Genomic DNA, 27,514 nt, shown 5'->3' with positions numbered 1-27,514 from the left:
TTAACACACCATGGTCTGCTTCCGGGACATTATGCCTGGAGGCAGCTGTAGTATCAAGACAGTCAACATCACAATTATCCTCAACGTGTAGTCAAGCATTAGTACGTACCCTAGGAAATCACCGTTGATACTGCCGATGGCCCACATCTCGCCGACCTCGGTCCGCAACCCGATAATCTTGACACGCACGTGTGTCCCTTGCTCGATCACGATGTCGGCGTTGTTGGTAAATTGCGCCGGCGTGGCGCTGGCGTCGTATTGGATTTCGTCCGGCATCAACTGTGAGCAGGGTTCCCGTCAGTAATTGGGAAAGCTGGTAATTGGGCCCGTCGGAAGAGGAAACGTACATGTGAAGAAACAAACAGCCGCAAGGGGCCGGCCTGTGCGAAGAAACCGTGAGGGTTTACGGTTTGTGTAATCGCATCAATCTAGTTGCGTCAGTGAAAAAAATGCAACCACCATGCCGTGGTCCAAATCTTACCACCTCGCCCTTAAACGGCCGCCAGACCACGGCGCGATAGCCCACGGTAAACTCGGCGAGGCCACTCCCAGGGAGGATGCGACCCTCGGATACATCGAACGTATCCATGATGGCAATAATGTAGTAATCGCCCGCGCATGTGCCCTCGACATCCTTGACCAGTTTTGTTGTGACGAGCTCATGCATGTTCCGCCCAAAGTACGAGGGATGCAGCGTGACGCGCCGCTCGAGGTTGTGAAGGAAGAACATTTTGACAGATTGTAGAGATGGTGGATGATAGATGATAGATGTTGATCGGATCAATCTGGCCGACTAGATGGGCACGCGCTCGATGTGCGGGTTCGAAATAATGGCCTTGTCGAGGTCGGTTAAGAGGAGTTTGCGACGGCGGAGGGAGAAGCGCGTCGCGAGTTATCGATTATTGTTGCTAGGTAATCGGCAAGGTAGTTAGGTAGTTGCAAAGATGGAATTTCCGATGGGAATTAAAAGCGAGGGTGCAAACACGCCCACATGCTTGCCGTCTTGCTTCGATGCGATGTAGGTATTGAGAAGAGTCTTGCGCAGTTCGAGAAAGGGCCCCGCCGTCTTTGATGCGCCGACGAACAGTCGGATGTCCTTGGGCGAGGCTGACGCATGCAGAAGTGAAAAAAAGGCTGAGCGCCTGAGTGCTCCCTGGGCCCATTGTTTGAGCATCGCTTGGTTGGCTTGGTCGGTGGCGGCTTGATTAAGCTATTGGTCCGTGCGCAAGCTGCAGGCTCACTTCGAGAATCGGGTCTTGGCACAAGTTCAACCAAGTGAAAATATCCTGAGAATTTGCATGTGGAGGTAGCATCCGTTGAGTTAATTGTAGGTACCTAGCTGTTTTATTTTCTAGGAAGCGAGACGGCGATACAAACACAGAAAGGTTAGCATAAGGAGGGAAACAACATTGAAGATGCAAACTAGGGGAATTCTCTCGGAGCTGAATCTGCTGATTTTATCTCTTTCTGCTTTATTGTTATTCCCTTTTTTTTTATTTATCTCCCTTTTCATCTTTCTTTAGAGAAAAAAAGAATCTCAACTATCAAGCATCTGATTCACACAAACCAAAAGTATTGTCCACCAACTTTGACATTGATCTCTCAAGCGGACGAGAGTGGCCATCCCGCAAGTATCGTCTTGGGTGACCGCCAACGGCGTTGACCTTGGAGGGCCCTATGACGCCGATGTCACTGACATCATTTCCACGCTGGTGAAGACGACGGCACCCGAGACCCCCTCTGCTGGAATATGTCGTCAACATCAAGGTATCTTATTAGTTGCGCAGTAAATAAAGCTCAAGATACCTTTATGTCTAAAGTATCTAAAGGTTTTTATTCAAGTTTTCTCTTTTATTTTTATCATTTTACTTTTCTCTTTTTCTTCCCTTTTAGATAAAAGCTGACTGAAGGCATTTCGAAACTGGCGTGATGGTGATGTGACCCTTGTCCCCGTGGGGAAGGAGCTCAGGCGACCCGCTGCCCGAGGCACAAAGTTTTATCCGATGGTTTGCCAAGTGAGCAGCGGATTGAGTCCCCCTCAATGCTGCCATTCGGCCAAACATCGCCCGACATCCCTTCAACTTCAACACAAGAGATCCACACATTTTCTTGACCACGTTGTTGGAAACTGGAGGTGCGGAGGCTCTCTGAACACGCGGAACTTCATTCCTGTAAGCACGCCGGCTTATGCTAGTTAATTTGGGGCACTGCCCTTGTCCTTAAATGCCGTTCAACCCGGGCCTGTCCATTCCTCATTCGTCATCATCTCACTTCCTCCCTCTTTTCGAGTATCATCACCCTCTCTCTGTCTCGGGATCCCGGTAATTCGCCATGTCCCTCGACCTCGAAAGGCAGCTCACCTTCGTAAGCCTATCCGCAAACCTCCGAACCTGCATGGCCGAGTCCGTTTGGCGGCACCTCGTACCACGTGCCCAGCAGCTAACCGGTAATCCAGTATGGTGCTTATCATCATAACCAAGTGAACGTGATAATTCACATGGTTTGCGTGCCACTGATTTTGTTTTCCTTTTTCGAGCTCGTATGCATCCGTTTCCCTGGCTGCATCCGCGGGATGACCTAACGACTCAATTTGGTGCAGGCTTCCAATTACGGCCCCTTTTTCGCACTCCCGCCATGGCTGCAAATACCCTATCTCGAGTTAAACCTGGGGACCTTTGCGGCCATCACATGGGGCGGCCTGTATCTCCTCCTTGAACCTGTTGCTGGGGGTGCCCTAGCACTCGTCTGCCTCGCCGCCGCGGCTGGGACCAACTACCTCCGGCTGCAGGACCCCGTCGGCACGAACCAGATCTCCATCGCGGTGCATGTTGTCTCTTGGATCGCGCAGTTTGTCGGCCACGGCAAGTTTGAGGGGCGGGCCCCGGCACTGCTCGACAACCTCTTCCAGGCGGTCTTCCTGGCTCCCCTGTTCGTCTGGCTCGAACTGCTGTTCATGGTAGGCTACCGCCCGGAGCTGAAGAGGCGTGTCGACAAGGCCGTCAGGATTGAGATTGCCAAGTTTCGCGAGCAACAGGCGAAGAAGGCCGGAATGGCCGAGTAGCAGGATCACAATGGACGCGCCGAGATGCAGTTACCATTAACAAGAAATCCGCACCTAGGGGAGGACCATTTGGATGGGAATATTCGCGAAGAACAGCCAAGGCCGACAGACAGGTGATTACACGTTTTCTACATCGGCTGGAAGAGAGAACTAGAACTGAGATCCAGGGTTGGCTGCGTCTCTTGGTTATTGAGCGACTTGGACGGCAACTATACACTGGCGACAGGACCGTGTCAAGACACCGCCTCTTGGTTCACCACAAACCATTGGGCAGAGCACCTAGTTCATGAATGAGAATTCTGGCAAGAGAAGCAGAGTTTCTAAGCCAACCCGACACTGAAGATAATCTAAAAGATAATTAGCCTGGAATTGTTGTCATCGTTCTCGTCCCAAGCGCCACCAGACTTCGTTCTCCTTCCTTGTTCAATGATTGACCCACTTGTACCGATCGTGGTAGCCTCGAGGAAGAAAAACATAAGAAACGAATACTCGGACAAACAAAGGCTATAAAAGACCGCCTGTTCACAGACGTTGCCCCGCGACTCCTTCAAAGCTGCAACATGTAACCTGGCCCAATCCCAAGCTCCCATTGGCAAGAACCCGGGTCCCTATCCCGGCGCGTTTCAGTCGGCCCACGTCACCTCCATAACCAAAAAAAAACCAAAACAACAAAACCTCAGCACCAGCACTAGCACACACGAAATAACTTCTGCAACTTTCTCCCACCAAGCTACAACGTATCGAGCATAATAAAATAAACAATGGACGACCAATTACCCTGGACGCTTTCCCTCCTCACAGGTACTTCCCGTCCCCATCCCATCCCCCGTCCCCAAACCGAAGAAAAGAAAGAGAACTAACCGCTCCCCCCCGGGAAACCAGATATCCTCCCCCCCGACACCCTCCTCTACCTCGCGCACCTACAAACCACCCTCCTCTCCCCGACAGGGCCCCTCCAACCCCTCCGCACGCTCCTCACCCACCTCCTCACCCTCCTCACCCCCTTACTCACCACCGCGCTCGACCGCCTGACCACCATCCTCTCCTCCTCGCCCAACATCGTCGCCGCGACCGTGCTCCTCCTGCTCGCCATCGCCGTCCTGCAAATCCTCGCGCTCGTCCGCCGCATCGTGCTCTTCTGGACGCGCGTCGCCTTCCGCCTGCTGTTCTGGGCGGCCGTCGCGCTGGTGGTGTCGTGGGCGTGGCAGCGCGGCGTGGAGCGCAGCGTGCGCGATGTGGCGGTGGTCGGGGGGAAGGTGGCGGGTTGGTTGGCGGGGGCGGGCCAGGCGTGGTGGGTCGAGTATGAGAAGGCGCAGGGGCAGTACCAGCAGCAGCAGGGGCAGCGGCCGATGGGGCGGCAGGGTGGGGGGTTGTGATTGTGGGAGAAGAAGGTTATGATTATGAGGGAAGGGGGTTGGTATACAATGGCAGTGCGCAGGGGTGGTGGGCGAGCGAGATGGGGTTGGCTTGGTCGGTTTTACGATATTATAGAGATGGAGTTCGGGGGTTATTATTGTTCGGGTTTGTTCGCGGGATAGACATTTCGGAGGATGAGCGCTGAGGCATGCATATCACACGGTCTGTTTGGACTACAGCAGCATGCGTAAGAAGACCGCTAGGAAAATAACTATGCTTTGAACCTTTACACCATAACTATGCAAATCAGTTGGCCATGGGCCCCATACCAAACCTAGCCGACCTGCCCCCCTCCCCACCCCAAACGCCAGAACCGTAGACCAACGTTGTACGTAGCAATGCCCTCTTTTAACCCTGTCCCATGCGCTTCACCGTGCACCCTTCATGCGTCGTTAAACTCCTCATCAAACTCCTCCTCGGGTGGATCTTTGGGCTCCTGGGCCTCGTGGTATTGGATGCAGTCATCGATGTGGCTCAGGATCGCCTGAACGCTGTCCTCGTCTGTGCAATCCAGCTTAAGGTAGTGCACTAAGCTGTAGCTCTCGATCATGTCGGCAATGGCAGCGTTTAGCCGCTTGAACGTCGCTCCCGACATGACCGCATCCTTATCCGTTAGATCCGAACTGCGGACGTCGACAGTGAGGCCCGTGTTCTTCCGCTCCTCCTCGAGTAATGTTGTATCCGGCACGAGGAAGCGCTTAAAGTCCTTCTTCCGCATCTGATCCTTAATCAAATCCATCTTGCTCAAGATGTTGAGGTGTGGTACCCCCAGCATCATCATGGCGCTCATGGCGCTAAGCGTCCCGGCGAAGTATTTGGCCTTATCCAAAACGAAGGTCGATTCGAGGAGGTACGCCGCGCACAGGCGAATGTCGAGCGCGCCCGACTGTGTAAGGAACTTGACCAAGGGAGGGAGCAGCGGAACATGCGTGTAGAGTTCTATCTGGCCAGGCATGTCGATGATGATGAGGTATTCCTCCGTCAGCGATTCGAGCGCATCGGAAATGAAGTCGAGATTCTGGAGCAGATATTCGAAGCAGTAGATCAGTCCCCCATTAGGACCGAGCTGCAATTCCTCCATCACATCATCGACCGTTATCAAGTCTTTGATGTCGAGGTCTGGCGTGTGTTGGAAATGCTCGGCGGCGGGGTCGAGATTTATGTAGAACGTGGAGCGGCGGTTTAATTGAAGGTGCGTGATGAGGCTTCCGCAGAAGGTGGACTAGACACAGGTTACGCCATCAGAGGAAATCCAGAAACTGGCTATTGCAAATAACGGGTATCGTCGTACCTTGCCGACCCCGGCAGGGCCCATCACCATAACGCCGTATTTACTCATGATTATGGTTCCTCAAAAACAGTAATAATTGGTGATAATCGGGTTGATTTGGTGGTTGTAACAACGGAGTGGAATGGATGGAGGGGCGAGAGACGAAAGCTGCGAGAAACAAAAGATTGCCCCACCAAAGCTTCATGTGACGGCAGAATTTCAAAGGCGGTGGGCGCGGGCCTTGGCGCTCGGTGCTTCAGTTCAGATGGAGGCAACTACCTACCTGGTATCAAAGGTGATAGGTGGTACCTACACAAAAATACCTTACGGGAGGTAACACACAGCAGTAGCGCTCAAATGTGAGCTACCTGGTAGGTACCCTGGGTTAGAACGTCTGGACACACCACCCCCGGGCCGTTCACCATCAGACATAAACCCCCACTCGCAAACGTCTCTTATTCAATCTTCGATTTGCCGTCTGGGGGAGAACGGCGAGACAAATAATTGTTCCACCAAATAGTCATAATCTGAAGGAGATGTTGGGAAATAATGAAAGTCAAAACCCTGGAGAAATGACCTCCCTTCTGCATCAAACAACCATGAGTTCCCGAGTCGAGGGCCGCTTCAGTGTTCACAAGACAAGGGCAAGACGTGAACCCCACTTTATCGTTCTCATTGGTTTAACTGAATCAAGTGGACCCTCCAAGCTTTGCCTTCCCGCTGCCAAAAACGGTTCCCACACTTCATTCGGCACTGCAGCCTGGTTTCCAGCTTCGTTCGCCCTTGCTCTGCATCAAACCTCCCCACCCGTCCGGCCTGCTGATTGGAACTGCTGCCTCGAGGAGCCGCGGTCCATTGGGCCTTTTTTGACTCATTTGTCACGTTCGAGTTCGGATTGTTGACTTGACTGGCAGTTTGTTTGTCTCAACTTCGAGAGATCTGATCTCGGCGGGTGGGGCTCGGTGAGTTCCGGAAGAAAGCAATGTAGAAACACCAACTTGGGGAGGTCAGTCGAGGCTGGATCCCAGCTTCCGGCATCACCGCCCTTGTGAAATTTCACCACATGCAGTCCTAGGGATTCGATGCAACAGTCTCACTCTGCAATTGGGCTCGGACACCCACCCTCCCTTAGAGATGATTGCCTAATAGGGGTCGGGTGAATCCGAAGAGGCGGAGACGGGAACCAGCCCCTGTGAAGCTCACTGCTCTTCAATGGGAGCTCCATGATTTTTGTGGATGAACAGCTCGGCGAATAATTTACTGGCATTCCTTGCCATAAGCCTCCCCCTCCAACCCGCATCCTTTTGCTGCACTCCCTCTGGGCGTTGGAATTCACGGCCGTCCCTGACTGGCAGGCTTCTTGCGGCCCTGAATGTGAATCTTCCCCCGCCGTGTAGAAACATCGAAATCCCCCCGGTCTTCCGACCAACCCCCACCTTCCCTCACGCACAACAGGCGGGACCGCCAGCCACCGTGAGTTACCAACTCACTGCAGTGAACTCCTTTAGCCGCCTCCATCCTCAGGGACAACCACAAGTTGCACACCCGACACAAACTGCCTTGGTCTCGTGCGGCCGTTGGTCTGTCTTGCCGCCGGCCGTCAAAGCATTGGTTACATTCGTCTCAGCAGCTTTAGCAGCTGTGTCACTCCCGGGCCTTCTTGACCCAAACTTTGACGGATTGGTATGCGATACGGTATTCATACTCCGTACGTGCATGGTAATGCAAGACGGACAGACGTACCTGACTATCCCTCCCGTGCTGCCTGCCCAGCGCTTCCGACTGCCGTTCGCACAGCACAGACCCGGCCGTACCACAAGACTTTCAGCCCCTAGCAATTGACCATCACCTCTACCCCCTGAACCACCTAGCGACATTGGTTTGGTTGCGATTGAACAACATTTTCCGCTCACGACTTCGCCAATTCTGTTCGGCTTGCCCCATGGCCGTGTCGAGGTTCGTTATCAGCTCCGCTCCGTCTCCATCCATCCCGAGCCCCGCCAACTGAAAAGAAAATGCCTTGTACTGACCGGCCAGTTTTCTCATGATTAGTTGAACGATTTATCCCATTTACGATACGAAGCCGAATCGTTGAGCAGCAATCGGGGTTTTCAGACGAGACGAGGAATTTCCCCGAGTCGGCATCTTCCCTTCACGTACCTGCGTTCCTAGTTCCCGCCGGACTGATTGCTCCCCCACCTGCGACTCGACGTGTGCTTCCGACGTTATTATAACTATACCGATTTGTTTAAACGACTTGCTTGAACTCATGCCGCGGCCCGGGACACATCCTTGAAACAGGGTCAAGTCTGCTATGAGCGCAGATCCGCTAGGTTCTAGGTTCGACCGTTTCCCGTTCTTGGTTCAATGCGCTCAGGGCCCTGCACCCCGGGGATGGCTATAGTGCTGACGATGTGATTTCGCAGCTTTGGTGATTCAACCGCTCAGCCTCCCACACCCAAACGAACCCCGATATCCACTATATTGCCGAGCCCTGATCTGGAAACGCCCAAGCACGGCCAGGGACGCTTCGACGAGTCGAGCGGGTGGACACCTCGTTTTGCCGAGGAATACTCCGTCTTCAACGCGACCCCGGGAAATCTGAGAGGCTCTCGGATTCCCTTCCCCGACTTTGGTCCTTCCACCCCATATCTCGGCGGCCCGGGTCAGAAGCGGTTCTTGTCCATCGACGGAATCGGTCTGGGAGTCGCCGTCCATGGGAACGAGCTCTCGCCGAACCCCAGCCTATCGTTGCCCCCTGTTGAGCCGTCTAAAGTCCTGCGCTCATCCCCGGTCCCACTACCAACCCCGACGTTCGATCGCCCAGACGCCGCCAGTCCAATCGGGGGATCCGTCGACCGGTCTGTGAAGAAAGCCCGGCGTGGGACGATTGTTACGGAATCACACGGGCAGACAGCGACCCCTCCTCCCTCAGCGCGCAAGGGTGAGCGTAAGCTTGCGCCCAAGCTCGACACCATTGCCATGCAAAATGACCAGGACTATAACCAGCAGGCGCATTTTATGGCGTCTGCCCAGCAGCAGGGCATGGGTGGCTTCGTGACATCGCAAGGTGACATGTTCGGTTACCCGCTGTCGGCTCCGGCCGTACCGTATGGCGCTCAGCGATCTTTCTGGGATACAGACCCTAGCCTTGCCGGGATGGATATCGACTTCGGCGCCAACAGCACAGGCGCCTTCCAACCCCCAACACCTCATCAAGGAACGGGGCCCGTGGACTGGGCAGGAGCCAACCAGCTGTTGCAGGGGCAAGGCGGCCTAGATGGGCATGGGGATGGGTCTGCCGGCACCCATCAGGCCAGCCTTGGTTCTCAGCCGCCCATGTCGATGCTAGTGACTTCGTCTGCGGACCATTCCATGTTCGCGGCCAGCTATCCCACCCCTATCGATGACCCCTTCGGGATGACTGACGCAGGAGGTGCCGTGAACCCGGGGCTCTTGTTCAGCCGGCCTCAGTCGGCGAACATGGACAACCCCTCCTTCAGCCAGCCCGTGCCGGTGCCGAACCAGAACCCAGCGATGGCCCACGGCGCTCAGATGACCAGTCGAGGGCCGTCGTCAAAAACGGCTGGACGGGCTGAGTTGCGTCGCTCGGCTAGCGCGAAGGATCCGATTCCAAGAAAACAGGATCGGGCTTCGGCGAGCTCTCCGATCAAGGAGACGGGCCGTCCCGGCCTCTCTCGGAGCGTAAGCGAAAACAGGGGGAAGAAGACGGCGAGCCGGCCATCTCTGCCTCCGCTCGCGCCCCGGCCGCGGTCTCAGCTGGTGAGCAATGCAGGCGTCAATGCCAATAAGCCCGTTATCTTGCAACCCCAGCGACCGAGTGGGAGATCGTCGCCGTCCAAAAGTAGTCATCATCACCACCGACTGTCGAGTCTGTCCTCGATACCGGAGGCGACTGGGCCGGAGATGAGAACGCAGGCGACCTTCATGATTGATGCCAATGGCCGTGCACGGGTAGAGACGACGGTGGTGGTGGTGGACGAGCCTTCCCCGTCAGCTTCGAAACGGCACAGTTCGTATTCTGTAACCAGTCGGCAGCAGTGGAATTCGTCCGATGACGATGACTCGTCGTCGACGGATGACGAGCCCATCATTATCCCCAGCAGGAATACGTCATTTGCGCTCCCGGACCCTCGCAAACCGACAACGATTCATCCATTCCACGACTCGCAACGAAGCATAAGCGAACGTAGCACCACGTCATACACTAGTTTTCATGGGGGATCCCAGGACGCGGGTGACAGTGACGGGGAGACGGTGGTGAATGATTTGACACCAACGCACAAGGCTTCTGGGGACGCGCTCAGCGAGCTACGGAAGCTCCGCGAAACGCGGCAGAAGCAATCCAGCTCAAAACCAAAGCGCATTACCTCGAGTCGTTATCCCAGCCACCCCTCCACATCGCCGACGACCATGAGCGAGTCCAGCCTACCCACGCCGACGAACGACACAAGGAATCGTGGCGTCCGTTGTGTTTGCAACAGGGCCGAAGCCGGCCGAGACGATTTGCTAATCCAATGGTGCGTATTCCGTCATGTTCAAGGATTCCCTCACTGTCCCCCGTCCCCCGCCCCGACGTCCAACCAAGCGTGCATGCTAAAAAAGGGGAACCAATAGTGAATCATGCGAGATGTACGTGCATGGCCAATGCGTCAGCATCACGCACCGGACGCTCCCGTCCATCTATATTTGTGCCTTTTGTGCCAACACGCCCAACCTGCGAGGCGGAAGACTGCGAGACAACGGGCGGGCGCCGGGGGCAACCGGGCCTCCGGGGTCCGTAACGTCGCCACTCGCGCACAAGTCCCTGAAGTCTTTTCGGTGATACGTCTATGCCGGGGTAACTACTATATTACTTCCCCCTTTGGAAACGGACAACGCCCACCAGTTACGAGTTATATGATTTATCACGCGCCGATGTAGGAGGAGCGAGGCTGCCCCCCTGCCGGTTTACATACTGTCAACATGACTTTTTTTTGGGTTATAAAGGTTTAGACAAGAGACCAACCGACGACGGCCAGCTTCGCAGTCCATGCCGAGTACATACGATAGGTACATACCGAAACGAATTTTATAGTTTTCTTGAATGACGAATATGATCATAATGGAACCCTTTCGCGCCCCTTCCTTTTGAGCCGGCTCCAATCCCAGGCTCCTATCGGCCTGAAAAACGAGAAGGGCACCTGGTTGCTCTTGTCTTTTGAGCAAGAAAAATTAGACGGGGAAGAGCTCGATGGCTGGGCATTTCTGGCGTGTCTCTCATCATTTTTCCTTTGAGAATAGTGTTGTAGAATGCTGTCGACCGCCCAGTCGATAAACTTTTTAGGGTGGCTATTTTATCCCTTTGTTCCGTGCTTCCCCTGAATCCGTTCCTCGTCTTGTCGCTCTTAGGAAGCCGACTCTTACTATACCAAAATGTCGCCCAACGGTGAGCCAGCTAATCCGCTTGCTCCTGGCGGATGCCCCTTAGCTGACCATTCAGATACCTGCCGGCAACGACCTCCGCCTCTGCCGAGCAGCATCAACCCCCAGGCGAGGTCCTCCGCTCGAAGCGTGACCGGGACAAAGACACCCGCCCCCCCTTAGCCGCCTTCTCACCAAACGTCAACGCAGCAAAAAGACACTGCCTTTCTTGAGATGTTTGGCACCCATCACTCCAAGATGATGATTCTCGTCCAGCACCATGAGACGGCCCAAATCGTCATCCACACATAAGCGCAATCTTACCCGCGACGGGTTTGAGCACTGCGCTACGGGGGATGTCTTGGAACCGTTGCGTCATCTTCGGGGCTGCACTCGGCCCGGGTGGGTTCTGAGATATGGTGCATGATCGTGGTGGGCGGCGGGCCACGGGGGAGCGGTGGGGGGTTGGGCGCCACCGGGTCGTCGCCGCTTTCATCTACATCTAGGCCCTCTACGTTCGCCCGTTTTGCGTGGACAGTTATTTTCAGTATGAAGGCATTTGTCTGCCAGGGCTGGGATCGCTATGTCATCCAGATAAGCACACCGGATCCTGGAAACTGGATTTCTGCCAACCACGCCGAATTCGGCTTTAGCAATGACGAAGGGGGTCGAGCACGTATAGTGCTGTATGGGCCGAAACATCAACACGCTGTGCTAAGTACAGATAACGACGTCGTCGGCGCCATGGTGCAAGTGCCTCTGATGCTGATTCCGCATGTGCGGCCCAAAGTACTGCGCCTGGAAATCACGGTACTCATATGGACCTGGCAATGGCTCCCCCGGGTGGTAGTCGAGGGCGGTCGACCGGGTCTGGTGCATCATGCCCATGGGGTGCAGCCCCGAGAGCTGGTTCGGGTGCGGATGGGTTGCCACGTACACTGAGCGGCTCGGTATGTAATCGCTATCGGCGCCGGGCGTGTGTGTCGCCGACCGAATCCGAGAACCACCCCTGCCGACCCAGGGGGGGGGGGGGGGGGGGGTCCCCCAAGTCGGGTGCGAAACGGCAGAAGCCCGGCGATGCCAGAGATGATAACGATCGCGTCACGGAGGAGGAGATGATTAATGCCGTATAGACATGGAAGAGCGGCGAGGTCCAGACACCACCCTAGCAAGCGACATTCTAGTGAAGGCTGTGGACAATGATGTTATAGTGTTAAGAGTAGTATTGTTTAGCCCGATTGGACATCATAAACGTGGCGTAGGACGACTCCCTCGGTGTGATCAGCGGAGAACGGTTATTGAAGATACCCTGAATGTCACTCCGCAATGGATTGGTTTCTTTTCGTTGTTAGTTCTTCTATTTCGTCTTCTTTACTTCTTTATCTCTTCTTGTTCAATCCATTGACTTTGCTTTTCTCCTCTTCTGACGCTACTTGTGTACCTTTGAAACTTAAGGGCCATCTTCCTATACTTAGTTAGCTAGCATCCTACAGAGCTGTCCTAATCCAGGCGAGGTTATACGTCGGAGCGCGCACAGAACAAATGGAGTGAGGCAGGAGAGGAGATAGAGAGGCCCCAATTCTAAGCCTTCTTTTCATCTGCTCTATAGTTGCCCAAGATCCGACTTGGTAACCAAATACCAGCAACCAGCTTCCTCAGCTCTATGTTGTGTATAAAGACGACTCCGTCATGGCGTTGTTAAAGATGGTCGTCCAGTCTACCACTCCAGCGTCGCCCATAAACGAGTCCCACCCCGGGTCCCCCGCGTCGTTCCCCTGCCACCCAAAATCCTCCAGCAACTCAACTGCGGCGTCTGATAGTGTCATGGGCGCCGGGTCGTACACCCTCGCGACCTGTGAAGCAGCATATTCGCTGTCAACCTCGCTTGTCTGTTGGGAAATGTTAGTCAGTCGCCATCCCTCCTCTTGCTTCAGTGTTCCAGGAATACTCACATTAAGTAGGTCCATGACGTTGCGTATCTTTTGAGCGAGGCGGCCGTAATTATCGAATTCCTCGCTCACTGGCACGCCACCCCCAACCGCTTGCCCCCCCCTCGCCCGTTTCCGTTTCACAGCCATATACTCCATCCGGTTCATCAACTGCGACATATGTTCTGTAACGACACACACAGCATTAGCCTCAGACACTCCCTTCCCAAACCCCACCATCCAGCCAACCAAACCAAAGCAAACAAGCCACTCACCATGAATATGCAACTCCTCCCTCACCCTCGCCAAATCCAGCCCCGGCACCTGCATCGTCGACAACTTGAGCATCGTCAAAAACACATACGTCAGATCAAACGACGTCAGGCAGACATAGCGCGGGTAGTCGTCGATCTCGCGGTTGTACCGCTTCGTCATGAAGGCGTCCACCAGCCGGATGCACTCCCACAGGATCCGCAGCCGCTCCGCGTCGCCGCCCCCGCCGCTGCCGCCGCCCCCCATCTGCGGAGACAGGGTTGGGGCCGTGGGACCGCTGACGACTGGCTCGCCGGGCTGGTGGGGGAAGAGCGGTCGTTGGTGGGGGTGGTGGTTGTGGTGGCAGAGTTCGAAGACGCTGTTTTCGTAGATCATCACTTCGGCGACGAGGAGGTGCCCTTCGAGGGAGCCTGGGGGTGGGGGGAGATGTTAGTAAGGGGGGGTTGTTTATACCGGCTGGGGATTGGTGGATGGCCAGGCAGGGAGGCGATGAGAAAGGGGGAAGGGAAGGGGGACGCACGGTTGGTCTTGATATGCGGCGGCAGGGCAGCGACAAACCCGCGCACGCGCTCCTGCAGGCCCTGGATGAAGGCGGTTTGCGGGATGCGGTTGTGGCTAGGGACGGCCTTGCGGCGGTCAAAGGCCAGGGTGATGCTTTGGGACAGTTGCTGCGCCCGGCAGAGGTGGACGACGAGCTCGTCGGTGGGGTACTCCATCTGGCCGAGGAGCGCCCGGCAGCAGGTGGCGAGGTAGGGCGTGTTGACGTTGTTCATGAGGGCGTCGGGCCGCTTGTTGGTGGTGAAGGTGCTGCGGTGCTGGTGAGTAAGGAGGTTTCCTACTTGGGGGATGGCAAGGCAAGCAGGCGGGGGCTTACATGGTCACCATATAGTAGGTCCCGACGAATACGCGCATCCGCTCGAGAGTCTCGGAGCTGTATCCTTCCTTGCCCGGTACACCTTTTGTTTCGGCGGTGGCGAGGTTGGTGTTTATGGACCGGGCGAGAAAGAGTAACCGCGTCATTTGCACGCTGGTGAGACTATTGTGATACCTGCGAGGGGCGTTTAGCGTCAACAAACAACCGTTTCGAGGACCACCACTCACCATCCTATAAACATGAGCAACCCCTGCAGCAAGTCGATGCTGTTCTGCGCCCTGACAAAGGCGGCCTCCGTGAGATCTCTCAGTAGCTCGTCTCCCATGGCGGCTTGCCGCCGCCCGTCAAAGAGACACGCCTCCAGCACGACCACCTTCCAGAAGAAAGGTCTCTCCTCTCGCATCTGGGCCGAGGTCAGGTGGGGGGGCACGATGGCAAACGGGAACAGATGGCACATCTTCTCCCGGTATAGCCCAAGCAGGCTCTCGGCCTCCTCCCCTTGCGGCCATGGATCGCTATAGCTCTGCTGTGGTAGTGGTTGTGGGTATGGCTGCTGGTAGGGGGACGAGGTTAGGGAACCGGATGTCGTTGTGAGGGCTGGTGTGAGCCCTGAAGGGGCGGATGGGGAGACGGCTCTGGCGGCGGGTTGGTGGTGCTCTGGTTGGGCGTCGAAGATGGACCGCTCTGGGAAGATGTGCCCAAACGGGGAGGTCCAGCGATCCCGGCCAAAGGTGGGTATGGGTACTTGGGTCCCAGAGAGGTTCCTCGGCGGCAGGGGGTCGTCGGGGTCAGCCGGGGCGCCGACGGAAATGGAGGGAAGGCCGTAGTGATCTGAGTTGGACGGGCTCGGTTCTGGGACCTGCCGTTGGACAGACTCCATGCGGGCGGAGAGGTCCTCGAGCCGCCTCTCGAGCTCTGCCACCCTGGTGGGCTTCGGCTCCTTGCGCTTCCGCGCTGGCGCCGGGGTCTGCGAAGAGCATGGCTTCCTCAGGCGGTGGCATCTTGAGACAACAAGTTAGCGCTGCTAGCCTCGAACGGGCCGTGGAGTGTCACTAGGAAAGGAAGCTCGGCAGAAAGCCAACAGCCGAAAAGCGGTACCTGGCAAGGCCAACGGACCCAACGGGCCCCCAAAGCTCCCCGCTGACTGAGTGACTTGCCCGGCGGGTGTGAAAGAGCGTCCCACAAGTCCGCCGCACCGACGTACCGAGGTACATAACACCCCATACATGCACCCCAACAGCCGCTAAGTTGCAACCGACACTCCAACTAGCGCTGGACCATAAAGAAAAGCAGCCCGACGTACCTCTCACACTTTTCCTGGCCCCTCGGCCCCGCGATACACCTGCTCTTCGCCTTCGCACAGGTCGCACAAGCCCTGGGGCCCTTCAGGACCTTGCCCGCCACGACAGGCGAGACCGACCTCGACTCCATGTTTGCCACGGCGACTCCACACGCTAACTTGTTCTACCGGGCTGCCGGGTTGCGAGGCTGCACGAGCGTCCCAATGCGGGTGGATAAGTAACGAGGACCAGTTGTGGATGAGATGTCCTAGGCTTGCTGCTGCTGCTGCTGCTGCTGCTGCTGATGATGATGATGATGACAATGATGATGATGTGAACACAATAAGCAAACCCACAGCGGAGCAGAAGATTGAAGAATAAAAGATAAAAAGGGTTCTGTGCTTTCCCACCCAGCTCGAAGCCGCAGCAGCGCGCACCCGTTCACATAGGTAAGGCAAGGCAAAGCAAGGTAGTATAACCCCCTTGGGTCACCAGCCAGCCCGCCAAGCAGATCGCGAATCAACCCCAGCCCACTTACAAGTAGTTACCTAAAAGTAAGTTAATGCGAGCAAAGCACCAATCCTGTCGACCACGCAAGCAGCACCAAACCCCCAAAATCTCGCGTGAACCGAACCCAGAAACAGAAGGCGTCGTCATACAGCTTACGAAAGACCTGCCCCCCCCAATCTGCACCAAGCAGCCGCTCGTGTTAGAGCCCCCCGGCTCAGGCAGTGCGGATGCTACCAAAGGCAGCAAAGGCCGCAAAGTGTCCGCAGGGCCACGCGTGGGAAGCGGTGCTGCGCCCGAACGACTTACACGTTTCTCCCCCGGGGCTGGGCTGGACGTTGCATGGGGCTCTGCCGGCTTGTGTGGTGGTTGATGGGGCGGATGGAGCGGGGAGTCAGACCGTCTCCGGCTCCGTCGGGGGCGATCTGCCTTGCTCCGGCTCCGTTCGTGGCGGGGGCGGGTGTGGCGCTGGGTCGTTGGCTGGGATGGGATTGGGTAGGACGACAAGGAAGTGTGGCAGGAGAGGACTTGTTTTAGCCGGGCTTGGATATTGACGTACATACTGTACCGACGACAGGGGACGGGTAGCGAGGTGGCTGTGCTTTGCGGTCTGGGGTCTGGGGCCGGGCGGGAGGCTGGATCTCGACCGCATGAAACAGACGTCCTCGGACTCAATCTCTAATCTCAAATTAGTCATTGGTTACGGTATGGACGCAGGATTGAAGCTGTTGACGATCACGGCTTGGCTACGGGAGCTCCGGCACGGCCCAAAGCCCGCAGCCCGCGCAGCCCGAAAGCTTCGCATTCAGGGGTAAACAAGAAATGGCAACTTTGACCTCTCAACCCGAGAGGCCAGCCAATGAATGGTCTTCGTGTATTGATGTTCTCATAAACAATGTTTTGTCCAACAGCACCACGAAGATGGGTCTTACACCGCCCACCCAGGCAAGAACAGCCCGGAGAAGACGGAGCGAGACGTGAAAGCCAAAAGCCAACAGCGCTGTATCTCGACACACGAGGCACACAGCATAGGTACATACACCAGGCACAGGCAAAATCCAAAACCACCAAATCGCTTTAAACGCAAAATGCCCCATGTTTGCTGCTCGCTCGCTCCAAGGAACGTGTTTCACGTCTCTGGTCTGGAAAAATAAAAACACAAAAACAAAAACACCGCCACCACCACCATGCGATCTAGCGAGCGACAGCCAAGACAGACGGAGTAAGGTGAGCTCCCCAGGGATGAAAGCAGCAGGGGCACCCGGACACAGATAGGCCGGCAGAGAAAGGAAGAGTGCGTCTCCAGAGTCGGAAAACGCTAGGAACTCAAAAAAAGCGAAGCCTAAGCGGCGACGCTAGCACTCGTGAGCCCCTTCATCTCCTTCGCCAGGAGCCTCTCGGTGAAGCCGCCCGTCAAAGGGGCGGCCTTCTGCTCGGCCTCGGCGGCCTGCAGCAGCGTGCGCGCCGCCTCGGCGATGCCCAGCTGCTCGTCCGTCCAGAGCGGCTCCTCGGGGGCGGCATCCGGCACGCCGACGCCGATGAAGCCGCCCTCGGCCGCCCAGTCGCTGGTGCGCTTGATGCCGAGCTCGTTCCAGATGCTCTCGATCGCGTTGACCAGCTCCTCACGGTACTCCTTAGTGTGGCCCGGGGTGGGGGTGACGCGCAGGCGCTCCTGGCCGACGGGGACGGTCGGGTAGTTGATGCTCTGCACGTAGATGCCGTGGTCCTGCAGGAGCTTGTCGCTGGCCTGCTTGGCGAGCTCGGCGTTGCCGACGAGGATGGGCACGATGTGGCTCGGGTTGGGGATCACGGGGATGCCGCGCTCCTCGAGGGCCTCCTTCACCGCGCGCGTGTGCAGCTGCTGCAGCCGGCGGTCGCCCTGGTGCTCCATCTGGTACTCGATGGCCGCGCGCGCGCCGGCCATGACGGCGGGCGGAAGAGACGTAGTGAAGATGAAGCCCGGCGCGAGCGAGCGCACCGTGTCGATGAGCTTGGCACTGCCGGCGATGTAGCCGCCCACGCAGCCGTACGCCTTGCCCAGCGTGCCGGTGATGATGTCGATGCGGTCCATGATGGTCCCGCGGGGCCGCCCCTGGACGTGCGCCTCGTAGTCCAGGTGCTCTGCTACGCCCGCGCCGTGCGGGCCGTACATGCCGACGGCGTGGACTTCGTCAAGGAAGGTGATGGCGCCGTACTTGTCGGCGAGATCGCAGATCTCCTCGATGGGACCGATCGAGCCGCACATGCTGTAGACCGACTCGAAGGCGATAATCTTGGGGACGTGGAGCGGCAGCGACGCCAGCTTCTCCTCCAGGTCCTGCACATCGTTGTGCTTGAAAATGATCTTCCTCGCGCCCGAGTGGCGGATGCCCTGGATCATTGAGGCGTGGTTCAGGCTGTCGGACAGGATGACGCAGTCGGGCATCTTGCTGCCGAGGGTAGCCAGAGTGGCATCGTTGGCCACGTAGCACGAGCTGAAAACCAGCGCGGCCTCCTGCGCATGGAGTTTGGCGATCGTCTGTTCCAGCTCCACCGCATGCTTGTTGTGTCCGGAGATGTTGCGCGTACCGCCGGCGCCGGCGCCGTACTCGTCGAGGGTCTCGTGCATCGCCTTGAGCACGCGCGGGTTGCGGCCCATGCCCAAGTAGTCATTGGCGCACCAGACCGTAACCTTCTCCTCCTTGCTCGACATGTGCGCGCGGGGGAACTCCTTGGCCAGGCGATTGATGTTGTTGAAGTACCGGTACGACTTGTCCTTGTGCTTCTTCTCCAGCTCGCAGTTGTAGAAGCCGTCATAGTCAAACTTGCCGCCGCGGGCGGTCGGGGCGGCGGGGCGCGTGGTAGCAGCCGGGCTGGCGCTGGCGTGGTGCTTGGTCGGAAGGCGAGGAGGCAGCTGGACTGCAGGTTGAGGAACGGTTAGCAAAGGGTTTTCTCCATCAATGGGTCTGCGCAATTCGGCAAAACGGGAATGCCAACTCACCCTTCTCACGACCGGTATAAACGGCGCCGTCAACGGCCTGGGCCTCCTGAGAGCGGCTGGTGTGCAGCTTCGCCTTGCCGGTCTTCGCATGGCCATGGAACGTGGACATGCCAGCCTTGGCGGCGACGCTGGGGAAGCCAGCGCCGTGACCAACGCGGGCAGACTGGACAGCCATGGCCTTGCCCATGACCGGGCAGCGGCGGGCGAGCACCTGCAGCTTGGACATGGCGCCACCGCAGGGTGACACGGCAGTAGGGGTGGCCGTCGACATGGCACGGAGCCCCGCGGCGGTGGCCTTCTTCATGAAGGGGCACATGGCCTTGGACTGGCGTAGAACAGAGTCCATGGTGGCGATGATGGCGGCGTGGGACAACTCAATTCGCTCGTATCGCTACGTTTGGAGCCGGTGTTGTTAGGTAGAGTTGTTGGAGGTTGTTGAGGATTTGCGCACGGGTTCCGTCAACAGATGTTTAACAGCGGGGGCGGGGGATAAATTCCTCCTCGGGAACAGGCAAAAAGAAGAAAAAAGAAAAGAGACTTCCGTTCCTGAGAGCGGCAAGACCCCAATCAAGGAGCAAAAACAGACAGCACGCGAGCACGAGATGTACTAGCACAGCAGAACTACCACGCAGAGACAATGGCAGATTTTAGTTGGAAAAGAGAAGAGAATTGGCTCGAAGTCAAAAGCCAAAAGTCGAAACTCGAACGGCTTCGGCTATGGTACATACAAGGGCCATTCTGTGCCTGTGATCCACTTTCTGGTGGGGACGCACTTTCTGGAACTCGAACGACTCGGAGTTTCGGGATCTGTGTCCTCTTCATCAATGAACGTCCAGCCATTTTCGCTTTTGGTAAATCCGCCATTTCCCATTGGCCATGACTTGCACCGCCCACCCCACGACTCTCAAAGTCACCGTAACTTCCGGCGCTGCACCCACCCGCCGAACCCCGCGGTATCGGAGACCTGTACGGTGTGTTACACCCCGGAATGGCCACGTTTTCAGGGGCCTTGCCTCGGCTGATGTTACATTTTCGAAAGTCATCCATCGACTCACACGATCCTCCGGAGCCATTGAAGACCGCAAACCGTCCGTACATACATAATCCACCCATTACTGTATACGCGGTTAGCTCAGTCAGCGACGGCTCTCGGAAATTGAGTTTTTCATCTCCGTTTGAATCAACCGATCACTCTTTGCCCAGGATGTAGAAGCGGATGTCGAGATTGTTTTACGTGTATAGCTTGGTAAGCAGGTATGTATTCGTACTCGTACAACAGGTCTAACAAACCCCCAATATAACAAGCAGTAGTAAGCTGGTGAGAAGAACCGACGCGCGCCAATGCCCACTGTTTCCCGCCGGCCTTCCTTCTCCGTCCCCCCTACTCCCCATCATGTTTGCCTGCCCAAAAACGCCAGGATGCAAATGTGAGGGTATCTCAAAAAGAAAAAGCAGAATAGCCGCGATGAGAACGCAAAGATCCGCAAATACTTCCGTCAGTCAATAACCTGCGGAGAGTCGGCTGAATCTCCCGGGTTCGCCGCCCGGCGGCGGTCCTGCGGGGTGGCAGGGTCCTCCGCTTCCGGTCCAGACCCGAGAAACCGCAGGGCCCTTCGGTTCGCCCCCTCCTTCACCCCCTCCCCCAGCTCCCCTCCTCCTCCCGTGCGCCGCCTCTCCGTCGCCGTCGTCAAGTCGGCTCGCATTTGCTGTCATGTTTTCATCATGTCAGTGGCTCGCTCTGCTGAAGAAGAGAAAAAGAAAACGCTTTCAAGTGCTCTTGGTGCCGGTGGTGCATACGTTGAGATCGGCCTTGGTCGTCCAAACTCGGTGTTTGAACTCGGCCTCGGCCAGGCTATTCAGGGCGGCCGATACCTCCTCCATCTCCAGCCTCGTCATGGACGCAATCTGCTCGGGGTCCATATACCCCGAGAGCATCGCCTCGGCGAATCGGGCGTTGCGTGTGCATTTCTTGACGTTCTGGATCTTGTCCATCATGGGCAGCTGCTCGATCTTGTTGCGGGCCCACACGCTCCTGACCCTGTTGATGAGATCGCCTGGGTGGTACCGCACGTGTCGGCCTACTCCGCTCAAGGCGCTGTGGACGGCCAGTAAATCCGGGAAGTCCGAGTCCGAGAGCTCTATGGCCGCCGTCGGGGTATTTGAGTTAGTCAGGCTCGACGACCCGTTCGGCGATGCTGCTGCTGCTGCTGCTGGTGGAGTGTGCGGGACTTTAAAGTGCGTACCCGGCGCGGCGACGGGCTGAGGCGCAGGCGTGGGCTCCTGTGCCAAGGTATTGTTTGCGTCGGCCAAGCTTGGTGTCGGGATGGCTTGTGTCATGGCTGGGTCGCTCTGGGTTGGTGGTGGCGGAGCGAGTGCTGGAGCCATAAAAGTCGGGGGTTGGGGTGTGGGCGGAGCGGCTCGGCCGATGGGAGCTGCATCAGAAGTCAAGGTCAGTACTTGCTGATGGGTAGAGTCGTCGTCCGCCTGAACAGACGGCGGCGTCTGGGCGGAAGAAGCAGCGTCAGACGCCGTGGCAGGAGCCGGTGGCTTTAGCCTGCGTCCCTCCCTCATGTGCTCTGGCACCTTGATCTTCAAGACGGTATTGCCCCGGGGGCCCGCGCCTAAAGATGCTGATAGAGACTCACCATCGGTGGGGTGGCGTTGGTAAAGGCCGAGCGGCGCCCGGGGAGGTGACATGGCCGACCACAGCGCCCGCTCGTGCTCCCGACGCTTGAATTCCTCTGGGTTTCGGGACCGGAGCCGCTCCATCTCGATGTCTTTCTCAGCCTGCAGCTTCTCCTCGGGGGTGAGCTCGTACGTCTCTTCCCGTTCAAACGTCTCGGTAGACGTGATGTTCCGCATCAGCTGGCTTATCTCCTCGCTTTCGAGGAGCACATCTAGGACTTCGTCGTGGCCGAATGACCCGGACAGGTCCTCCTGGTCCACCTCCCTCGGCATCTTGAAATAATCGCTGTACCGTGTCGACCAGGGGTCGGGATTCTTCTTGTCCACTACCCGCTTGGCTAGCTGGGCTTTGAAGACGGCATTGTTGTGGATGGTGTCTTCGAACGTGCCGCCGACGGTCAGCCAGTAGACGTATACCGGCTTGGTCTGGCCGAGGCGGTAAGCCCTTCCGATCGCTTGCTGCTCGTCGGTCGGCGAGTACTTGAAGTCGAAAATGACGACCCGGTTCGCACCGTGGATGTTGAGCCCGACACCACCAGCCCGGGTGGAGACCAGGTAAACTTGGGACTCTGCGTCCGTGTTGAACTTCTTGATCGAGGCTTGCCGCGTCGACATCTTGGTGCTGCCGTCCAGCCGTTGGTAAACTACCCTCTTCCGCTTGAAGATGTTCTCGATGTAGTCTAGCGTCGGGATGCTCTGCGAGAACACCAGGACTTTATCTTTTGCTTTCTTGCACTCGTCCAAGATTCGTAGGAGGACGACGATCTTGTTAGAGAGGGCGTAATCTTCAATCTCGCGGAACGAGACGAGGGCAAGCAGCTCGCTCCGCACGTGCTCTGGCATATCCAGCTCCTCTTCAGGCTTGGATGACTTGGCTTTGTTTTCCAGCATGGTCTTGAAAATGAAGGGATGGGCGAGGACGAGGGTGAGTTTGGCCACGAGACTCCATGCCATCGCTTGGCTGCTTTTGATCTCCTTAGAATGACCTGTCATCCACTCGATGTACGCCCTATACACGCGCATCTGGACCCTGGTCAAAGGAAGGGTGATGATAAACTCCTTCTTTTTCGGGAGCTCGTTGAGTAGAACCTCAATGTCTCTTCGGTGCACTTTGGGGCCCACCGTCTCTTTCAAGACATGGAGCATCCGCCGCGCCTTTCTCTTTTTGTGAGGCTCGCTGTCCACATATAACCCTTCTTTGATCGGGTTCGAGAATCTGTCCCTGAACTCGGCAATATCGGCCAAGTAGTTGGGGGCTACCCAATTAATCATGGCATAATAATCCATTACGTTGTTTGTGAGAGGAGATCCCGTCATCGCGATGCGGTTTGTCGTCGTGAAATTGGCAGCGGCTTGGTGCCTCAGAGAATCCGGATTCTTGATGTAGTGGGCCTCGTCGCCGATGACGAGGTTAGGGGTCTCGTGCAGGAGGTTGGCCATGTCCTCACCTGAATTGACGAGGATGGTGAACATGGTGTAGCCGAGAATCAGCACCCCGCCAGACGCAGCCCAAGTTTGGATCAGACTTTCGCGCGAAGACGGGGTATTTTGCGTCTCTAGCGTGTGCACCGGGCCCAGCACCTGATCCGGAGCCCACATGCGAATCTCATCTTGCCAATTGTCCACCAAGCTCGGAGGGCAGAGTATCAACGTCCTAGATTCCCGCAGACTCTCGGGGATCTGGGAGCGTATAGACTCGTCCGGCGACGCGGATGACTCGGCAACGACTACCAAGAGGGTGATCACCTGCATCGTCTTCCCCAGGCCCATGGTGTGCGCAAGCAAGCAACCTTGGCGGACGCTCGAGTCGACGACGACCTGGTTCCACATGAACCGAACCCCGTCAATCTGGTGGTCTTTGATCCTGCTCCCGATATGGTCATTGATATATATCAGCGCTTGGTCGTCCGACTCTTTGGTCTCGTTGATAATGAGACGGGCATGTTTGCTGGAAACCGAACCCTGTTGGGCAAGCCTTTCGCGCAGCTCGCGGGCGCGTCGTGCATACTCTTCGTCGCGCTTCAAGTTCCCCCTCCGAAGATTCAGGGCGTTTGCGTCTCGCCGTTTGCGCCGCCGCCGCTTCTTAGTCGACGGTATCGGCATTTCATCCGACGAGGACGCCTCTGTGTTACTAGGCTCATCTGCGGGCTCTTGGGTTCTCCTTGATGGCGTCGGGGTGCTTGGGGCCTCTTGCCGGGGCGTCTTCAGCACGATCCGAGTCGGTGTTTGCGGGGCCATGCCCAGAAACAGCGGAAGGATCCTCCTGAGAAATGCGCAGAAGCCAGCAAAAGAATCTCCCAGACGGCCCAACCTGTTGCGCGTCGTAAGCCTCAGAGTCCGTAGGGAGATCCTTTTGGCAGATTTCGAGACGAAAACGTCGAAAAGGCGACAAAGATAGAACGCCACTAAGTCGATCTTGTCTACATGGGGGTCTTCCGGGGCGCCCAACGTCGGCTCCATGTACTCGGGCCATAGATCGCTGTGGTCGCTGTTCTTGATTCCCCTATACATTTTAACGATCCTTTCACGGGGCCACCCACACAGCACCGCTACCACAAGCCGTTCGGCATCGTTGGTCTTTTCCCAATAGTCCAGACCAGCCTCTCCGATCTTCTCGAGACTGTCGAGATCGCTGAATTCCGGAATTTGGTCAAGCTCTTGGAGTGGTGACGGAGGGGACGAATCAATCACGATGACATCGTCGGCCGAGGTCCCAGTTCGACGAGGAGTTATTGGCACCGTCGACTTCTCGGCTTTGATCCTCGACGGCGTAAGAGGCGCCAGCGCCGGGCCAGCGTCAGATTCCTCACTCAAAGGTGTTGGTTTCGTCTGACTAGGACCGGCCCCCGTGCTGCCACCGGGCGCCACAGAGGCACTGCGGCGCGAAGTAGGTTGGGGAGCAACGGCATCTCGAAGCGGCTCCGGATCGATATCCATGTCGTCGTCATTGGCAATCGGAATGGCAACATCATCATATTCGATGAACTCATCCATATCATCCGAGTCGCTTGTTAGCACCTCCTCGTCGTCATGGACGCTCGCTGGCTTCGCTGGTCGGGGTGCCGGACGAGGGAGGGCCGACGGCCGAGGCGGTTGGAGTGGACTCTCAATCACTTCAATCATCCAGGCTTGGTGCTTCTTGTCGAAAACAGTTGCCTCCAGATACCCAGACGCTTTCTTCTGGACGTTATCCCCAACAGTCCACGGTTGATTAATGATATGTTGGGAGAGGGACGCGATCCGGCCGGCGAAGTGGTCCAAGTCCCTCCTCACCGAGTCGATAAAAGCCGCACGGTCGGGGTTCCGGCGGGCATCCTGCCATATCTTGAAGGCTTTCAGGTCACATCTGGGCTTCTTTTCGGCCACCCATTGTGATTCCAGCTCTTGTATGGCTAAGCGGACCGCCTCGGCCGCCTCATCTTTGCTGACGACTCTTTCATTGGGAGAGATTTCGCGCGCTTCCATCGCCGCACGCTCCGCTTCCTCTTGTTGGTACTCGCGCCAGGTCTCTGAGTCGACACTCTGTTCGTCGTCAGATTGCCCGATATCCGATTCCTCTTCATACTCGTCATCACTCCGCTGGAAGCTTTCAGCAAGGTTCGTTCGCAGGAACCGCTTCATGGCCCCTGCGGCCTGGATGCGGCGCCCCGAAGGGAGCTGCCTCGGTAGCAATACGAACGGATGCTTGGGTGAAGCTTCCAAGTCTTGTATCTGGAGCTCAAGAAGCTGGGCGCGCCGCAGAACGCCGGCTCCTAGGAAGCCAGAAGATTCGCTTGTTTGCAGCGTGGCCTCTGCTATGCTTCCCAGGAATAGATCGCCCTCGGTTGGGATGATGGAAAAAGCACTGTTACCCGTGGTGTCGGCGGAGACACTTATGGGCGCAATTCTCCTCTTCTTGCTCGGCGGCTCTTCCGATGTCTCCTGGTCAGGTTCGCGGAGGACGTCTAAAACGTGAGAAGGTGTTGCTGGCAAATCGGGGTCGGCGGATGCCGAGAGTGTCGGAGACAAAACACCGGGGTAAGTGCTCGTAAACCTTGGACCGACAGGGGCACGAGAATCGGCATCGGCATCGGCATGGTGGGAGGTCGGCCCAGCCAGAGGCTCAGACTGGGCGGCATGCTCGACTTCAGCTGGCTTGAATGCTTCCGATTTGATAGCCAAGGCGTTCTCTGGTTCGGCATACAACTGGCTATTAGCCAGCTGATGGGCCTTCCATTCTTGGTATCCCTCGCTGCGCCTTCTGAATTGCTTGATGGCGTCCTTCAGCGCAAGCTGGTGAGGCAGCTTTTTAACACCCAGGTAGTTCCATAACTGGTCGTACCCAAATTCGTCCTCATATGTGAGCAGCGACTCCCCATCAACGCCACATTCGCGAAGTTTTGCTTCCAGTGCGGCAGGATCTGGTAGTCGCTTGGTGGGAGGTGGTTTCCAGGATCGATTCGCGGTGCAGAGTTCTTGCACCACTCGATCCTCGTCCCAGAGCAATGGATCGCTCTGGTCCTCCCCTGCCATCCTGGCAACCAAGTGTCTTTAAATGGGAGTCGAGTTAGTAACCAACTTTTGAGTCATGTAGGATGAGATTAGAGTCGTAAAGATAGGCTACAAAATCAGGTCTGGAGGGGATAGTCAAGTTGTGAGGGCAAAAAAGAAACGGGATCGGTACCACCGATGAGTGAATGAATGTCGAACAAAATGCCGCTAGGAAGAAGCAGTGCAAACTCACTCCGGTTACTTACTGGCATAAAACAGGTGAGATAGTCCCTTGTTGGTCTCAAGCAATTATCATGCACGAAGCCATAAACGAAACCGATCCTCGAGCAATGGCCAGGTTAATGGTTGTTTATTAACCCAGAGATCCAGACACCTGGTAGGTTTCATGGGTCGATCCCGGGGAGAGACCGTTGGGATGGTAGTCGGTGATCCTGTTGGCTGGCCAAGCGATAATAAATAGGTAATTATTCGGGGTCGCTAAATTAGGTAGTGAAAAGGAGAAAAGTCGCTGAGAATGATGGTAGTATCCGACTAAGCCCCCACCGCGGTTCTTGAGATAAATATCGATGATTGTCTGATGAAGAAAAGAGATTGGTTTTCAAGAAGTGCGGTGAGTGAATGTCGGCGCTGGATCAAATTAGTTGGTGGGCCTCAGTTCTCAGTTGGTGAACTTGAACCAGGTCGCGTTGGGTCGTTTGGCGCGTCAAGTTCAGCTTCTCAACGGCTTTGATGAACCACTTACCAAACAGTGTGTATACAAAAGACATACTGTATCATGTTGAAGAAGAAGCGGGATGAAAGCTGAGCAGCCCAGCTGCTGTTATGCATTTTCTTCAAGTTATCAATCGTGGTGGAACAGCCAGATAGGAAACAGTAGTGTGAGCAGATAAAAATATGAAGATCTAGACGTTCTTGTTGGATTTCTCAGAGCGGTTTGAGAAGTACTATTGCAAGTTATCAAGACAGGCCCAACTGGTGTGCATTTCGCTCTTTCCGCACTGTACTGCCCTGCCCCGATAAGATAACGAAACGCAAGCGCGGGGCAGCAAAGCAAAAGTGAAACCTGGCTTGTGACACAGTCTTGGGGATGGAAGTGGTGTGTGTATTAGGTATGGTGTAAACTCGCCGTTCTTTCCTTTTTCCTGGAAGCTAAATAGAGGCCCGGTCTATGTAATCCTCGGCCAGAACACCGGGTGGATTTTGCAATTAGGCCGATTCCGGCTTTGTAAGCACCTCTCTGGAACCGCCCAGATGGTGGAGGGGCTCGAGGGGTTCTCGGAGACAATCGTTTACAGCCCATGAAACCTTCCAGTTTAAGTTCTGTT

General features: G+C 56.4%; 10 protein-coding genes across 10 annotated transcripts; 4 read left to right on the top strand and 6 right to left on the bottom strand.

The window, feature by feature from the left end:
• F5144DRAFT_485887 (RNA polymerase Rpb7) lies at positions 1-730 on the bottom strand (the record flags this gene model as incomplete). Its single annotated transcript, XM_066785519.1, has 3 exons — positions 1-279; positions 348-428; positions 482-730. 3 exons carry the CDS (start codon positions 728-730, stop codon positions 1-3), a joined length of 609 nt encoding a protein of 202 aa, XP_066644911.1.
• Positions 731-1,965: 1,235 nt separating this feature from the next.
• On the top strand, positions 1,966-3,459 carry F5144DRAFT_568098 (uncharacterized protein). Its single transcript, XM_066788630.1, has 3 exons — positions 1,966-2,364; positions 2,456-2,539; positions 2,600-3,459. Exons 1-3 carry the CDS (start codon positions 2,332-2,334, stop codon positions 3,059-3,061), a joined length of 579 nt encoding a protein of 192 aa, XP_066644910.1. The 5' UTR covers positions 1,966-2,331; the 3' UTR covers positions 3,062-3,459.
• F5144DRAFT_611337 (uncharacterized protein) lies at positions 3,460-4,688 on the top strand. Its single transcript, XM_066791690.1, has 2 exons — positions 3,460-3,862; positions 3,944-4,688. The coding sequence occupies exons 1-2, from the start codon at positions 3,823-3,825 to the stop codon at positions 4,435-4,437; spliced, it is 534 nt and encodes a 177-aa protein (XP_066644909.1). The 5' UTR covers positions 3,460-3,822; the 3' UTR covers positions 4,438-4,688.
• F5144DRAFT_568095 (GPN-loop GTPase) lies at positions 4,689-5,907 on the bottom strand. The gene is made up of 2 exons (XM_066788629.1): positions 5,769-5,907; positions 4,689-5,699 (listed from the first exon to the last, which is right to left on the bottom strand). Exons 1-2 carry the CDS (start codon positions 5,814-5,816, stop codon positions 4,860-4,862), a joined length of 888 nt encoding a protein of 295 aa, XP_066644908.1. The 5' UTR covers positions 5,817-5,907; the 3' UTR covers positions 4,689-4,859.
• Positions 5,908-6,816: 909 nt separating this feature from the next.
• F5144DRAFT_187297 (uncharacterized protein) lies at positions 6,817-7,884 on the top strand. Its single transcript, XM_066782788.1, has 2 exons — positions 6,817-7,703; positions 7,785-7,884. Exon 1 carries the CDS (start codon positions 6,984-6,986, stop codon positions 7,587-7,589), a length of 606 nt encoding a protein of 201 aa, XP_066644907.1. The 5' UTR covers positions 6,817-6,983; the 3' UTR covers positions 7,590-7,703; positions 7,785-7,884.
• Positions 7,874-10,995, top strand: F5144DRAFT_187288 (uncharacterized protein). The gene is made up of 3 exons (XM_066782787.1): positions 7,874-8,087; positions 8,174-10,288; positions 10,386-10,995. The coding sequence occupies exons 1-3, from the start codon at positions 8,062-8,064 to the stop codon at positions 10,591-10,593; spliced, it is 2,349 nt and encodes a 782-aa protein (XP_066644906.1). The 5' UTR covers positions 7,874-8,061; the 3' UTR covers positions 10,594-10,995.
• A 1,717-nt stretch (positions 10,996-12,712) lies between these two features.
• F5144DRAFT_187219 (uncharacterized protein) lies at positions 12,713-15,868 on the bottom strand. The gene is made up of 7 exons (XM_066782785.1): positions 15,550-15,868; positions 14,474-15,247; positions 14,247-14,420; positions 13,893-14,179; positions 13,375-13,782; positions 13,124-13,284; positions 12,713-13,060 (listed from the first exon to the last, which is right to left on the bottom strand). Exons 1-7 carry the CDS (start codon positions 15,675-15,677, stop codon positions 12,833-12,835), a joined length of 2,160 nt encoding a protein of 719 aa, XP_066644905.1. The 5' UTR covers positions 15,678-15,868; the 3' UTR covers positions 12,713-12,832.
• Positions 15,869-17,252: 1,384 nt separating this feature from the next.
• F5144DRAFT_187233 (pyridoxal phosphate-dependent transferase) lies at positions 17,253-19,504 on the bottom strand. The gene is made up of 2 exons (XM_066782786.1): positions 19,014-19,504; positions 17,253-18,931 (listed from the first exon to the last, which is right to left on the bottom strand). The coding sequence occupies exons 1-2, from the start codon at positions 19,357-19,359 to the stop codon at positions 17,376-17,378; spliced, it is 1,902 nt and encodes a 633-aa protein (XP_066644904.1). The 5' UTR covers positions 19,360-19,504; the 3' UTR covers positions 17,253-17,375.
• Positions 19,505-20,669: 1,165 nt separating this feature from the next.
• On the bottom strand, positions 20,670-26,544 carry F5144DRAFT_187165 (uncharacterized protein). The gene is made up of 2 exons (XM_066782783.1): positions 26,435-26,544; positions 20,670-26,226 (listed from the first exon to the last, which is right to left on the bottom strand). The coding sequence occupies exon 2, from the start codon at positions 26,208-26,210 to the stop codon at positions 20,781-20,783; it is 5,430 nt and encodes a 1,809-aa protein (XP_066644903.1). The 5' UTR covers positions 26,211-26,226; positions 26,435-26,544; the 3' UTR covers positions 20,670-20,780.
• Positions 26,539-27,064, bottom strand: F5144DRAFT_187199 (uncharacterized protein). Its single transcript, XM_066782784.1, has 2 exons — positions 26,932-27,064; positions 26,539-26,816 (listed from the first exon to the last, which is right to left on the bottom strand). Exons 1-2 carry the CDS (start codon positions 27,015-27,017, stop codon positions 26,672-26,674), a joined length of 231 nt encoding a protein of 76 aa, XP_066644902.1. The 5' UTR covers positions 27,018-27,064; the 3' UTR covers positions 26,539-26,671.
• Between the last annotated feature and the right edge of the window lie 450 nt (positions 27,065-27,514).

Source organism: Chaetomium tenue (genome assembly GCF_020726465.1).
Source record: "Chaetomium tenue strain MPI-SDFR-AT-0079 chromosome Unknown F5144scaffold_3, whole genome shotgun sequence".
Taxonomy (NCBI): domain Eukaryota; kingdom Fungi; phylum Ascomycota; class Sordariomycetes; order Sordariales; family Chaetomiaceae; genus Chaetomium; species Chaetomium tenue.
Note: the sequence above shows the minus strand (reverse complement) of the source record. Positions and strands in the feature narration are given on the sequence as shown.

Excerpts from the sequence above, each read along its gene's own strand:
- F5144DRAFT_568098 (XM_066788630.1), top strand. The coding sequence starts at position 2,332 with ATGTCCCTCGACCTCGAAAGGCAGCTCACCTTC. Across the intron at positions 2,365-2,455 it reads TCGAAAGGCAGCTCACCTTC|TATGGTGCTTATCATCATAA; the intron begins GTAAGCCTATCC and ends CCGGTAATCCAG. Across the intron at positions 2,540-2,599 it reads TGTTTTCCTTTTTCGAGCTC|GCTTCCAATTACGGCCCCTT; the intron begins GTATGCATCCGT and ends AATTTGGTGCAG.
- F5144DRAFT_611337 (XM_066791690.1), top strand. The coding sequence starts at position 3,823 with ATGGACGACCAATTACCCTGGACGCTTTCCCTCCTCACAG. Across the intron at positions 3,863-3,943 it reads GACGCTTTCCCTCCTCACAG|ATATCCTCCCCCCCGACACC; the intron begins GTACTTCCCGTC and ends CCGGGAAACCAG.
- F5144DRAFT_568095 (XM_066788629.1), bottom strand. The coding sequence starts at position 5,816 with ATGAGTAAATACGGCGTTATGGTGATGGGCCCTGCCGGGGTCGGCAAG. Across the intron at positions 5,700-5,768 it reads GCCCTGCCGGGGTCGGCAAG|TCCACCTTCTGCGGAAGCCT; the intron begins GTACGACGATAC and ends ACCTGTGTCTAG.
- F5144DRAFT_187297 (XM_066782788.1), top strand. The coding sequence starts at position 6,984 with ATGAACAGCTCGGCGAATAATTTACTGGCATTCCTTGCCATAAGCCTC.
- F5144DRAFT_187288 (XM_066782787.1), top strand. The coding sequence starts at position 8,062 with ATGAGCGCAGATCCGCTAGGTTCTAG. Across the intron at positions 8,088-8,173 it reads GCAGATCCGCTAGGTTCTAG|CTTTGGTGATTCAACCGCTC; the intron begins GTTCGACCGTTT and ends GTGATTTCGCAG. Across the intron at positions 10,289-10,385 it reads GACGATTTGCTAATCCAATG|TGAATCATGCGAGATGTACG; the intron begins GTGCGTATTCCG and ends GGGAACCAATAG.
- F5144DRAFT_187219 (XM_066782785.1), bottom strand. The coding sequence starts at position 15,677 with ATGGAGTCGAGGTCGGTCTCGCCTGTCGTGGCGGGCAAGGTCCTGAAG. Across the intron at positions 14,421-14,473 it reads TTGCTCATGTTTATAGGATG|GTATCACAATAGTCTCACCA; the intron begins GTGAGTGGTGGT and ends CGCCCCTCGCAG. Across the intron at positions 13,061-13,123 it reads ACGTCATGGACCTACTTAAT|ACAAGCGAGGTTGACAGCGA; the intron begins GTGAGTATTCCT and ends ATTTCCCAACAG.
- F5144DRAFT_187233 (XM_066782786.1), bottom strand. The coding sequence starts at position 19,359 with ATGGACTCTGTTCTACGCCAGTCCAAGGCCATGTGCCCCTTCATGAAG. Across the intron at positions 18,932-19,013 it reads TTATACCGGTCGTGAGAAGG|TCCAGCTGCCTCCTCGCCTT; the intron begins GTGAGTTGGCAT and ends CTCAACCTGCAG.
- F5144DRAFT_187165 (XM_066782783.1), bottom strand. The coding sequence starts at position 26,210 with ATGGCAGGGGAGGACCAGAGCGATCCATTGCTCTGGGACGAGGATCGA.
- F5144DRAFT_187199 (XM_066782784.1), bottom strand. The coding sequence starts at position 27,017 with ATGCATAACAGCAGCTGGGCTGCTCAGCTTTCATCCCGCTTCTTCTTC. Across the intron at positions 26,817-26,931 it reads TTTTGTATACACACTGTTTG|CGCCGACATTCACTCACCGC; the intron begins GTAAGTGGTTCA and ends AATTTGATCCAG.